The 12,530-nt window shown below is 45.1% G+C and overlaps 3 protein-coding genes across 4 annotated transcripts; all 3 read right to left on the bottom strand.

Moving 5' to 3' along the window:
• Nucleotides 1-2,388: 2,388 nt before the first annotated feature.
• On the bottom strand, nucleotides 2,389-4,916 carry LOC6587196 (autophagy-related protein 13 homolog). Its single transcript, XM_026984572.1, has one exon. The coding sequence runs from the start codon at nucleotides 4,914-4,916 to the stop codon at nucleotides 3,261-3,263; it is 1,656 nt and encodes a 551-aa protein (XP_026840373.1). The 3' UTR covers nucleotides 2,389-3,260.
• A 2,329-nt stretch (nucleotides 4,917-7,245) lies between these two features.
• On the bottom strand, nucleotides 7,246-9,082 carry LOC6587526 (trichohyalin). 2 transcript variants are annotated; one of them, XM_026995177.1, is made up of 3 exons: nucleotides 9,020-9,082; nucleotides 8,034-8,901; nucleotides 7,247-7,968 (listed from the first exon to the last, which is right to left on the bottom strand). In XM_026995177.1, exons 2-3 carry the CDS (start codon nucleotides 8,769-8,771, stop codon nucleotides 7,417-7,419), a joined length of 1,290 nt encoding a protein of 429 aa, XP_026850978.1. In that variant the 5' UTR covers nucleotides 8,772-8,901; nucleotides 9,020-9,082; the 3' UTR covers nucleotides 7,247-7,416. The 2 variants fall into 2 exon arrangements, with proteins under 2 accessions (XP_026850977.1, XP_026850978.1); XM_026995176.1 differs by lacking the exon at nucleotides 9,020-9,082 and having other exon boundaries at nucleotides 7,246-7,968; nucleotides 8,034-8,931.
• A 309-nt stretch (nucleotides 9,083-9,391) lies between these two features.
• Nucleotides 9,392-12,194, bottom strand: LOC6587550 (dipeptidyl peptidase 3). The gene is made up of 4 exons (XM_002013496.2): nucleotides 11,892-12,194; nucleotides 11,516-11,822; nucleotides 10,563-11,454; nucleotides 9,392-10,490 (listed from the first exon to the last, which is right to left on the bottom strand). Exons 1-4 carry the CDS (start codon nucleotides 12,065-12,067, stop codon nucleotides 9,490-9,492), a joined length of 2,376 nt encoding a protein of 791 aa, XP_002013532.1. The 5' UTR covers nucleotides 12,068-12,194; the 3' UTR covers nucleotides 9,392-9,489.
• Between the last annotated feature and the right edge of the window lie 336 nt (nucleotides 12,195-12,530).

The following is a 12,530-nucleotide window of genomic DNA, read 5'->3' as shown; positions in this document are numbered from 1 at the left end:
GATGCAGATGCAGTTGCAGTTGCAGTTCCAGTGGGTGTCTAAAAATAAAGTCAATTATGCTATTTGTTATTGCAGCTGGTCCCCAAAGCCGGCAAACCAGATGAACAACTCATTTTTGTAGCCGTGTGTATGTACATATGTACATATGTATCTGTGGGTTTTCAGTGGAGCTCGTTGTTACAAACTGACGAGCTGTGCTTGCAGGCACACTCATTCATTTCATTCATTTTTTGTTAGAGCTTTGCATAAAAATTCCAAAAATGTGGCCCCATTGCATAAAAGCGCAATTATAGAGCTGACCGCGTCCGCATTGCATCTGGTTTTTTGAAACTTTATCTTTTCGGTCTTGGTTTATTATATTTTACTTATCGTTACTGCTTTTGTGGGCTGCTTATCGAGCAATTTCGAAACAAAAAATCCACCTTGCGGGAACGTTTTACCTGAACACTTACCTCGGCTCGGCCACTTTTTTGAACCGGCACGTGAATACAATCGAAAAATGCCGTTGCCTTCTCGGTGAATGGTGGTACAGTAAAGCTCCACTAATTCGACCAACCATTGGGCACTGAAAAATTCCACTGACAGCTGGCCTTCGATCTATGTATGTAGGAGTTGTATACACCTTGTTGAGACCTAGCCTAGAGAGTTCCCACTGTAATTCAATTAAAAGTGCGTGGGCGACGGAGAAGAGAGAACGAGAGCGAGAGAGAGTGCAACAATCAGTCCACGTCCGAGACAGCTAACCGGTCGCCGGATGGCGTTGTGGGGGCTGTGGGCATTGGAGCTGAGTAATTTCCCCTCCCCTTTGGGTGAGCAGGGTTTTTGCCGTCTGGCAATGTCTGCATTTGATATGTACTCGTGCATATGTATGTATGTACATACATACATACATATGTATGCAAGTCCATTCCGCCGCCAATGGCAAATAATTTCAGTTGTTGGCAACGCGTCACTTTTTTTGCGCCTGGCAACAGCAAAACAAAGGCAAAGGCAGACAACGAAAATGTTCGACAATTAAAACGAAAGCAAACACAAAATCTACATATGTATGTATGTATTTACATATGAATATGTATGTATGTATGTATTTGCGGACTTGAGTGCACAACTAGCGACCTGTTGGCGGCGAGGTGCGATCGTAAAGTTCCATGTTATGATGGGTACAACTCATTCATTTCCGTTGTGTATTTTTGGCACCTGAAAACCTCCCATACAGCCACATTTACTCATTTCCCAAACTCTTCCCCCTACCTGCGCTCACGTGAAGGAGTGGGAACGCGTGCACAGCTGTCCATATGTTTGCACTCTGGGCAATGTCATTAGCTTAGCTTAGCTCTCAAAAAGCCAGAGAATCAGCAACAAAGCAAAACAGCAGATAACTTGCGGGTTCAGCCAGAACAACAAAATAGTGAAACACACACATACAACCTATTCTAGTGTAGTATGTACATATATGTATTTAGTTAAAAATAAAACGGTTTAACCTTAGAGATGTCGTTGCCGTAGTGACGTTGATTCGCCATGGAATGAAAAGAGCAAAATAAAAATCAAAAACTGCAATCTCTGTACATACATACATAACAAGAAGAATGCGCAACAGTGTTTGGGAGATTAGGTTGGAGATTCATAGTCATTTGGATGTGTGTATGTGCATGGAGAAAGAGATAGAGAGAGAAAGAGCAAGTGTGAGATCGGTCAGCTGTGTGAGCACTCATGGCATGGCATGCTAATTGATAACGGCAACAACAAACGTTGATTCTGGTTCTTCTTGTTATACCCTTTCAGATGGCATTACGGTTATGATTTGATCTGCTAGTTGCTATGCAAAAAGAAAGGTTGGTATCTTTGATCAGCTTGAACATCCAAATCACTTTATTATTAACCAGCCACACGAACAATGCAAGGTATGGGTACCTCTATATTCGGTTTCCAAATGTTCTATTCATTCTCTTCTTGTTTTGCTGCTGCTGCTGGTTGTGTCAGTGAGGTGCAGCGGAATCCAGCTAAATCAACAACCTCCTCACACAACTCTCGACTCTGACGTATATTATACAATACTTAATTGAATGATAGAATAACAGATTAAGTAAATATGCAAAATGAAAACATTGATAACCGGTTAAAGGCAGTCACGATCTGGAAGGGGGGTTTGCCCAACCCCAACCCCAACCCAAAACCCAAACCCTTTGGGGTGTGGGGAGAGCTTATCAAATCACATGACCCCCTTCTCCGGAATATTTTAAAGGTGTGATCCGATGTGGAATGCTTTAGGTGTTTACATGCTTGTATATCCAATTCTAGATAATCCAATTCCTTTCATACATAGCTGCAACTGGAAAATAATTGAATTGTAGCAAAATAGAGCTTTGATTTGTGTGTTTCGATTAACAATTGCTTTTATTCTTTGTTTATATTTTATATAGATGTATAAATTTCTTATTCTCTTATTAATCATACTGATTAATCTAATGCGTAAGTATATTACTTGAATTTCGATTCTCATGTGTAGGCAAATTTTGAGCAGTTCGGAAACCAATAAATAAATAACAGATCAAAGACAAATGAATTCAAATACAAAACACTAACTGATTTACAAAGTACAAACGATAGTTGCAATATATCTTTATGCTTAAAGTCTTGGGGCAACACATTTGCCGATTACAAAGTGCATAAGCATTTGCATAGACCTTCCAAACAGAAGGCCACTCTATACATATCTGTGTCAAGCAGGGTATACTTTAGCTATACTACTCAACCTTATGGATGGTATCTATGCGTGTGCACGGATAGCTTTTTATAGCTTTCCCATTAACTGCGCTCTTATCTAGAGTTATATATATATACACATGGATGATTATTTCACTTACAAGCAGGCAGAAGGCACTTGAACAAAGAAACAAACAAACAAGCGACGTGTACGCCCAAGTTACTACCCTACATGTATGTATATAGTATGTACCTATACCATATGCCCCTGCCGGTGCATCTGTGTGTTTTGTGGCTATGGTCTTAACTTTGAAACGTGACAAGAGCTCTCCTCTCACTTGACGAGCTGTTGCCGCCGTCTTATGTACAACTTACACGGGAACTATAGCCTACAGAGCCTACATTCATAGTATTTACACAGCATATTATCGTAGCAGCCTACCAATTCAACTAAACACAATGGCATACATAAATAGAGTCTAACTAATGACGCAACTTAGCATAGGTCAACTTATTAAACTCCCCTCGCAGGCGGTCGCACTCAGACTTGACACTCAGTTGCTCATTTGCAGTCCCCCGCTACTGCGGCTGCCCGACGATGAGGAGCCCGTCAGTCCGAACTGTGAGACGAGCTTATCGTAATCCTCTAGCGATGTCTCGAATTGCTCCAGCTGCCGCGATAGATCGTCCAGGGCACTGGCATCGGCTGCACTGGTGGCGACCGCTGCGGCGGCTGCTGTGGGTCCGCAGGCGGCCACAGAGCTGCTCGATGCGGGCGTTGTGGAGCTGGACGAGCTGGAGATTTCCGCTTGCAGCTCGTTGAGGCCTCGAAGGGGCGGGGCGTGATAGCATTCTCGATAGAATTTGGCCAAATCGTTGACATGCGATGTGGGCGAGGCGAAGGGAAAGTGCAGCTCCTTCAGCAGATTGTCGTCGTCTGGGGGGGGCTCTAGCGCTGGCTCCGAATGGTGGCGATAGGCGGTGGCGGGTATTAGCAGGCTCTTGATGGGTGAAAATGAGTTGGCTCCTCCATTTGTTGCCTGCTGCTTCTCGAAGCTTTTGAAGCCCGTTGAGTTGTTGTTGAGATTGTGGCTGTGGTTGAAATTATTCGCCGTATGGTTGTTGTTGTTGTTCATGTTGTTGCTCACGACACTGGCCACATTGTCCAGGCGGTTCAGCGACTCCATGGAGCAGCCGCTGCCAGTGCTCTCGTGTCGCTGTCGGCCCCGCAGCAGCCACTCAAACGGCGGCGTCTCCGGCAGCACAAAGTCATCCTCGGTGTACTGCCGCAGCTTGCCCATGTCCGTGAAGGCGCCCGGACGCAGCGGTTTCTCTATATCAATGCATCGCCTCTCCCCAGAGCCCAGAGCTGCGTTCAGCCCACCCAATCCCAACTTCTTCGCGACGGCCGTGGCGTGGGTCTGTATCTGCTGGGTGTTTGGTGAGCTGGCATCGGTGGCTGGTCGAAAATGATCCGACTTGAGCATAATGATGTTGTTCTCCGTCTGGTGGGCCTGGGCCGTCGTCGGGGATATGGTCATCTTTGTGCGATACGCCACAGACATGACCAGCGAGCCCACAATCGTGTGCAGCTGTCCAATCTTCACATTCTTGTGTCCCTCGCCGAGCGTATGGACCTGCGGGCGATCCACATAAATGCGGTAGAAAATGCCGTACGAGTCCGGGCACTGGCGGCGCGACAGCTTGTATGCGGGCGTGGTCCGGGTGAGGGAGATGAGGGACTTTAGCATTATGCCCATGCGGCTGTAGATGGCGTGGGAGGCCTTTAGCGTCTGGCTCTCGCCATTTATACCATTTATGTCCGCCTTGGAGTCGTCGCGAGCGTTGGTCGCGCCCCCATTCGCGGTGGTGCCATTAGCGGCTGGTTGCAGCAGATCCAGAGACCACACTTCCAGAACCATCTGGTCGCCCTCCGTTGTCTTCAGCGATATCTCCACACACAGTGGCAGACGCTGCAGAATGCTCTCGCTAGGCTTCAGGGCCAACGCCCGCTTCGTCTCTTCCATAACTTCGGGATGGTCCTGAACCACAATGTTGAACCAGTCATTGCCCGCCAACGGATTGCATTGCGTTTGGATCTTCTCGCCCAGACGCGACTGAACCACAACCTGGGTGGACTTCAGCGCCAGAAATTTGATGAACTTCTCCAGGTCTTTCTCCGCGGCATTCAAACGCTGTGCAGCAGACATTTTTGAGTTTTTCTTTGTTTCCGTCTCGTTTTTCTTATTTTCGGGGTTTTAATGTGTGTATTTTCAGTATGTTCTCACTTGCACTCGGGTTCGGCTAGCACACTGCAACAGCGTACAAAGTTCGCCGTTGCCTCGTATTTTATTTCTTTTCTATTATTCACGCTTCCGCGTATTGTCTGCGTGTTCATGAGAATCGTGCTTGTGGAATTTTCAGTTTTTTTTTTGCCGTTTTGTCGCGCACCTCGCGTTCTATGCAATGCACCGCATTATTAACACTTGCCCGAGCATTTCGCCAAAACACTATAATTGGTGCAACGCCCTTTAACAATTGTACAATTTCTTGTTTAGACGCACAAACAACAAAGATCACTCCCACTTTTTACGGTCCGCCATTAACTAGTGTGACCCAATATGCTATACGGTCCGACCCTCAGAAATATACCGAAACAACTACTTTAAAAATATACCGTAAATATACTGACGACTTAAAGTTCCATTATACATATTTCTCAATTTTGATGTTCCGTTGAATAATGCTGGCTAACTAAAGCCCTCAGCCATGTCCACATAGTTTTATTCCATTGATGAATAAATGTTCTACAAGATTGGATTGCTTATGTTTCTTGGTTTTATTGTTTTTTACCTAGAACAGGGTTCAACAAAAAAACAGTTGCAATGTCGCTGGTATTTGCAGACTCATTTGTTGTCGACCAGGGTATGGGAATTTGTATACCCTATTTCGTAAATATTATATAAGGAAAGTGTTTTTCAAGCTGCTTTCAAATGGAAATAATAAAGGCCTTGTTTTAGACTGCATTTTTCTGGTCTATTCATGCATTTGATTAGGTGTTTGTATATAAATCCTGATCCCAGTCCCAGTTCTTGGTCTCTGTAGACAGACGATGAACTGCAAAATATCGTTGAAACCAGAGACTGACTAGTTTCTGCATTAATTGGAGCCCGGGATGACAAACATTTTCTCAGTTCTATAACATCCACTTCCCCCAGGGTATCTGATCATGGAATTAGCAACATGTTTGCGTATGGAATGGGACTCATTTGTTGTGAACCGGGTATTGCCATAAATATCTCCTGTCGAATATTACAAGCTATATAGAGCTATAGAATCATCCCATCGATGTTTACAATTTCTACAAAATTAACTACTTTTAATTAATTTTATGTATTGTATTTGGAATAAAAAACGGTTTACAAGTTAATGTTTCCCGCAACATTGTGTATGGATTGAGTCTCATTGTTGTGAACCGGTTATTGCCGATTCATACCCGATTCAAATAAATACCAAAATATACGGTCTCATTTTCAAAATATACAGAGGAATTATTCACATTCCTCGATTTTGATCTTCCGTCGAATATTACAAACTATATAGAACATTTAGCAATGCCCACATAATTTTATACGATTGATGAATCAATTTTTTACTTAACTGGCCTTTTCTAAATACTTGCTTTTGTGGGATATCTATATACCGTTGAAAATGAAATTTAATAGATCTAAATTGTTATACCGTAAATATACTGATGACAAAAATAAACTTAGCCCACTAAAACCCCCTCTAATAAAACGTTGAACCGCGGAAAAATTATTGTTTGTAAAATTGTTCCTGTAGATTCATCCAAATCCTTCCTGTTCACTTACAAATAAATACCATGATATCTTTTAGCTAAAATGCGCTAAAATTCTTTAAAATTTATAATTTTTTTGGTCGGAAGTCAAGTTCCTTGATTTTGATATTCGGTTTAATAATGCTAGCCTAGCTAAGAAAATCAGCAGAGAACACATATTTTTTCCCGATTGATGCATCAATTCGATATAATATATGTTTATTTGAAATACTCAATTTTATTGTATTGTATCTAAAATAATGTTTTGGCAAATAAAGTCAAAGCATAAATCCTTGTCATTGTTGCTGGTCAACAGATATCCGCTATGAGTGTGGACATATTTATATAAGGCATATATGTTAAGGCAAAACATGCATTCAAATTTACATATAGAGATAGTACAAGTATTTTAAGAAGAGGAAGAGAACTAATAGTTGATACAAATGGTTGAAAAAACTATAACCCGAGCATAAGACCACAAATGGTTATGCAAGGAATAATTCGATCTACAAAGCAGAAGGAACAAAGGTGTATAGTTTCTATAGGATCTAATAGGTAACGTGAATTTTATGCGGCTCAACACATCTACATACATCAAGCATTTTTCTATGATTAACTAAGGATGGAATGTTTATTATTATTATTATTATGTTGTGCTTTGTGGTTTATTTATTGTTTTGAAATCAATTATATAATTATAAAATGCAAATAACCGATATTTATATAATTTTTAGCCTATGAAAAATCGGTTGGGCGTGTTGTTACATCTAAAATGATATATGTATATTAATTCAATTATGCGTCTTATAAATAACACTGCCCCTGTAGGATTACAATTTGGATTTGCGCCAAAATTGTGAACCAATCGCAATCTAGCAATCTCCGCTTCCCAGCCGGCGCTGCTGCTGCTCGTTTGATAGGCCGAAATACTCATGCTCTGCCTTGGACAAGACATTTTTGGGCAGATAGGGAAGAACTGTTTTCGGCACGGCGGACAGCATACGGAGACGCTCGCTCTCCTCAAAGGCGTGCCGTTCGGCGTCTGACTTCTTTTTCAGATTAAAGTATTGAAGATGTTCGGCTGTGGCCTCCGCCCGCCTCACATGGTTGTCTTCAATCATCGAGAGGAGCATAGCACCGTGCGCCTTTCGCTTTCGGTACGCCTCCAGTTGTTCCTCTCTTTCGGTCTCCTCATTCTGATTGGGAAGTTCCTGTCTGCGGGCGGAAATTTCATCCCGCTTCATCTGCAGCTCATCCATTTTTCGTTGTTGCATTTCCATGCGGTACAAATCCATTTCCTGTTTCGTACGATCCCGCGACATTGTCTTCTCCTGTACATCTTGGCGAAAACGTAGGTCCGCCTTGGCCTTGTACTCGGCCTCTAGTAGATCCAATAGCTGGAGGTCTCTAATTTGTTTTGCGTTCTACGAGAACAAAAAAGTAATCTCAATGTGTGAGAGAAGCTGGAGCGAAGACTTGGGGCACTTACCTCCACTTGGAAGAGCTGCTGACCAATGCGTGTACTAATCTCCTCCTGCTTGCGCATAAGCTGCACTCTATCCTCTTCGAGTTTGTTCTTTCTGTCCTCAACTTCGGACTGCGTCTGGAGCAGCTTTTTCAGTTCTTCCCTGGCCCGAGCCTTTTCCATATCTCTGTATTCCTTTTTTTCTTGCATAAACTGAAGAGTTTTCAGGCGATCCAGAGCCTTCTGACGATTCCTCTCCTCTTGCTCTACTCGGTCCTCCTCCTCGATTTGCTTCTGCCTGGCATTGTTGAGCTCACGCTGGGAAAATTTCTCTGCGGCCTCCTGCTGACGGCGCAGTCGGTTCTCTTCTATTTGGCGAGCGAGAGACTCGCGTAGCTTTCGCTGCTCCTCCTTCTGGGCCAATATTTTGTCGTCCTCTTGGGCCAACTCCATGAGCTCCAAGGCGGCTCTCTCCTGTCCCATGGCCTTGGCTCTCACTGCCAGAGCGCGCGACCGGCACTGCTCCGACATGCGCTCTGACAGATCTTTCGCAATGGCAGCCGATCGCAGCTGCTCCTCCAGCATGCGCAATGCCTCGCTATCGTTGCGGAGCTGTTGACGCCGCTTCATCTCCACAAATTCTGCTCGCTTCATTTCCATCAGCTCCTGCGAAATGGCCCTCTTTTCGAAGTTATCACGGTGGATGGGATTCTCCTTGGACAGAGCGACGCTTCTCTTCAAATCATCCAGATCGGCCATCATATTGCTTGCATAAATTCGACTGTGAAAGTCGTGAGCCTTCGGTACCTCGCCAGGAACAATAAATTTAGGTTTTCCGCATATGAAAATTGCTGGCAACTCATCGTTGGCCGATTTCGGTTGTTGGTCACCTCTGCCGGTCGTCATGGTTGACGGTAACGATAACAACAAACGCGAGAAAGAGAAACAAAAATTATTAATACAAAATATAAGTGAAGGCGTCGAGCCAGCTGAGATCAACGATCGCTTACTTAGATTTGTGATCCGCTGTGTGGTTAACGTGCAGTAATATAAGGTAATTCGTTTTGTTTATATTTTCAATCGCGACAGGTCCTTGTATGCGCATCGGGCTGAATGACAGGTTTCGATCTAACGCCACCTTTTCATAGTCATACCCCTTGCAGAAGAACGCCGGAAATTCGTCAACTTAAGAATTCTTTAAATTCGCAATAAGCTGGCCAATGGCAGCCCTTGCGACCTTTTTCTTCTATAGTATCCCCTCCTGAATCATGATGCACTTATGGGCTTCCGTCCTGATCATCGGGCGGCACCACCTGTCAACTTCAAATTGTCGGACTTGTTTCCCTCGGGCTTGCCCACTTGTTACTAAATAATAAAGACACTTTTTCAAGTCATCAAATGACTAAAAGTTTAATTGGTTTTTTCCAAATACTAAAAGTTGATGAATTTATAATATTAACGATCGATTATATGATGTTTCCTATTTTGAAAATGCAGTTGGAAAGTATTGTTTGTCCTGCTCAACAATTTGGTCCAACAGATCGTCAACGTCCGTGGTGGGGTAGCGCTCTACCCAGGACTGAATGTAGCCCTCGTGGCTGGCCTCGTACGTCTTCAGCTCCACCTTCTTGTCCTTGACTTCAGTATTGGCTTGGACGAGGATCATGCGTGGCTTCTTGTGGGCCAGACATATATCGCGCCACTGGGCCCAAGGATGCGAACCACTGTCGTTAACCTCTGAGTAGTGTTCGTACATTTTCGTGGCCGTTTCGATGTCGGCCGTGGACTTGTACACCTGGAGTTTGGTGAGGAAATCACCCAGGGCCTTCTTGCCGACGGTTTCGATCTTGCTGCGGTCCACCGTGAGCAACAGATCCTTGCCCTTTTCCGTTTCTTCGACGGTTACCAGACCCTCGCCCGCCTCGAGCAGAACTTTCATAATGACAAAACGAGCACGAGAATGGGCCTGCAGCCACTGCTTCGATTTGGGATTGTACATTTCCAGAGCCACACCCATGCCATTCCAGATGAGACTTAGCCAGTTGATGTAGATGATGTTGTCCTGCTCGACGGCATCCTTGAAGCCGAATATCTCCAAGATGTCCCGCTGCAGGGACAGATATAAACCCACAGCCTCCGCACGGCATTCCTCGTATGAGGAACCGATGGCACCGAACTTCGTGTCGTATGTTTCACCCGGCAGATACCACTTGGCGATGGGTTCGCCCGTGATAAGGTTCTTTGTGCTCTCCTTGTCGAAGTTATAGGCCCCGTTCTCATCGATGCGGAACAGCTTGCCACTGCCATGGCCCAGCAGCTCGTGAAGACCCACTTGCACTTCAAAGGCCTTCACTTTGTACTCCTTCATCAACGTTTGGTCCTCCTCGGTGAGGAATGGAATGGGATCCTTGCGATTGATGTTGGCTAGCACATTGCCCAAGGATACATTCTTAAATCCCTCATCCTGGCGGATCTCGTCATCTATAAGGGGGGAAATGGCAACGTGGTTAATGGTGATATCGTTTTGGGAGTTGGGATGTATAAATTCCTTACAGTTTGGTATGTTGATGCCAGCTGGCACTCCGCTGCCAGCAAAGGTGAGAACATCTAGCGAGGTAAAGTCGGGCTTCAGATACGAGTCCTTCTCGTATGGCTCTGTCCAAGGCAGGTACTCCAACAGCTGCTCGGCACGATCGACCAGCTCGGTGAACTTAGCCGAACTCTCCTTATTGACCATGGCGACAAAACCCTCGAATTCGGCGCGACCACCTGCCGGATCCCTGTACGTCTCAATGAAACCAATGTAGGTCTCAATGACGGGTCCCTTGTCCTTGATCCACCACCTGGAACCGTCCTTATGCTCGTCCAGAGAGCCCTCCTCAAAGGATTTGATATAGTGCTCGATCATCTTGGCCTCATTCTCATTAGCCGCATACTTCTGGGCCTCCAGCAAATTCTGATTAACGCGCTGCAGCAGCTTCCGGTAGTCGCCGCGGGTGACACGGAAATTGTTGCCCTTGTACTCCTCAAGCGGCAGCGTAATGCCATCCTTAACGGAGTCGGCCACCGATCCGAGCTTGATATCGTAGATGGTCTTGCCCTCCTCCACGATTTTGAAGGTGCGGCACATGTACGGCTCGATGCGCTTCGATGTCAGCCAGGAGTTGACTATATCCGAGTCCTCCTTGGTACAGTTGTCCGACCAGTAGGTGGTAATGCCATTCGGTGCGAATCCAAGGATTTCATTACGTGATTCCAATGCATAAATTAGACCCTTGACTTTCTCGTAGATCTTGGCCACACGCTGATTGGCCTCATAGGCACCCGAAGCGCGTACGACTGCCTCGAACTTTTCTGGGGAAAGATTTGGCAAGATCTTGCTATCACCCATGCCCTTGTAGTTGCCGGCATTGGCGAACACGCCGCAAGCGTAGACTAGAAAGCCCTGAAATTTCGGACATCGAATATTGAGTCTCCTTTCGTTAGTCTTTCTTTGCTTTTCCTACCGTAAACTCATCCTCAGTGACGCCAGCTGCCAAGGCCTTGGCTTTCAGTTGTTCCGGCTTCTCGGCCACAAAGATGCGATGCAGCAGGGAGAAGATCAATGGCGCCTCGGGACTGGATTGGATGAGAGCAATGAGTCCGCCATCCCACGACGCCTTGCTGAAGTAGTGGGCATAGAGCTTCTCCTTGTCTGTCAGATTCTCAAAGGCATTCTTGCACTCCAAATCGGCAATAGGCTGCGTATTTGGCAACACAAAGTGCGACGTTTTGCTTGGCATCTCAGCGGGTTGTGGAATATTTGCACTCGAACTGTAAAGATAGGAAACCACAATGACATTTATCTAGATCTGATAATATACCTTTAAACCTGCGGAATACCTGTAGCGAATCAACTGTGTCGCGGGTCTAACAATGTTTCTGGGGTCTGCACCGGCACCTCTGACGATGCTGGGGGCGTTTAGCGTAAGGCTGAGACTGCTGCCGGCACGGATACGTATGTGGCAAAGTCTGTTCAGTTGTGGACGAGACCTCTGAATTCTTTGCAGCAAGAACATGACTTTGAATTTCAGAACTTTGCGAATTTAGAAGACTCGGTCGAGTGGAGAGCGGAATCTATGTGTTTACAGGACGCGGCATGGGTATGGCTTACTGCTGTAAAATGTAAAATGCTACTTTAATTTCGATATCAGGCCAAATGGTACAAAGAACATGAAAACTTGATGATTGTGCACTTTTCTCTTGCGTTCTTGCGGGGGTCGCCCATATCTGCAGATGTGGCATTCATGCGGAGACCTGATACACATGTATTATTTAACAGTATTCACGTACATCTACACCGAAAATTTCCACAAATTGAGCCCGAAAAAATATGGAGCAAATGGGGCTCCTGCATGAAAAATGAGGATGGAATGGATACCACGGAGTGGAGGTCACTCAATGCCGAAACTACTTGGTTAGTCAATTGTAAAGCAGTACTGAGGCTTTCAGCCAACAAAAAAGAACAAAAACCAAACAAAA

Source organism: Drosophila persimilis, unplaced genomic scaffold, assembly GCF_003286085.1.
Source record: "Drosophila persimilis strain 14011-0111.01,24,50 unplaced genomic scaffold, DperRS2 tig00000000-arrow-pilon, whole genome shotgun sequence".
NCBI classification, from domain to species: Eukaryota; Metazoa; Arthropoda; class Insecta; order Diptera; family Drosophilidae; genus Drosophila; species Drosophila persimilis.
The sequence above is the reverse complement of the archived record's forward strand: the minus strand, read 5'-3'. Positions and strand labels throughout refer to the sequence as shown.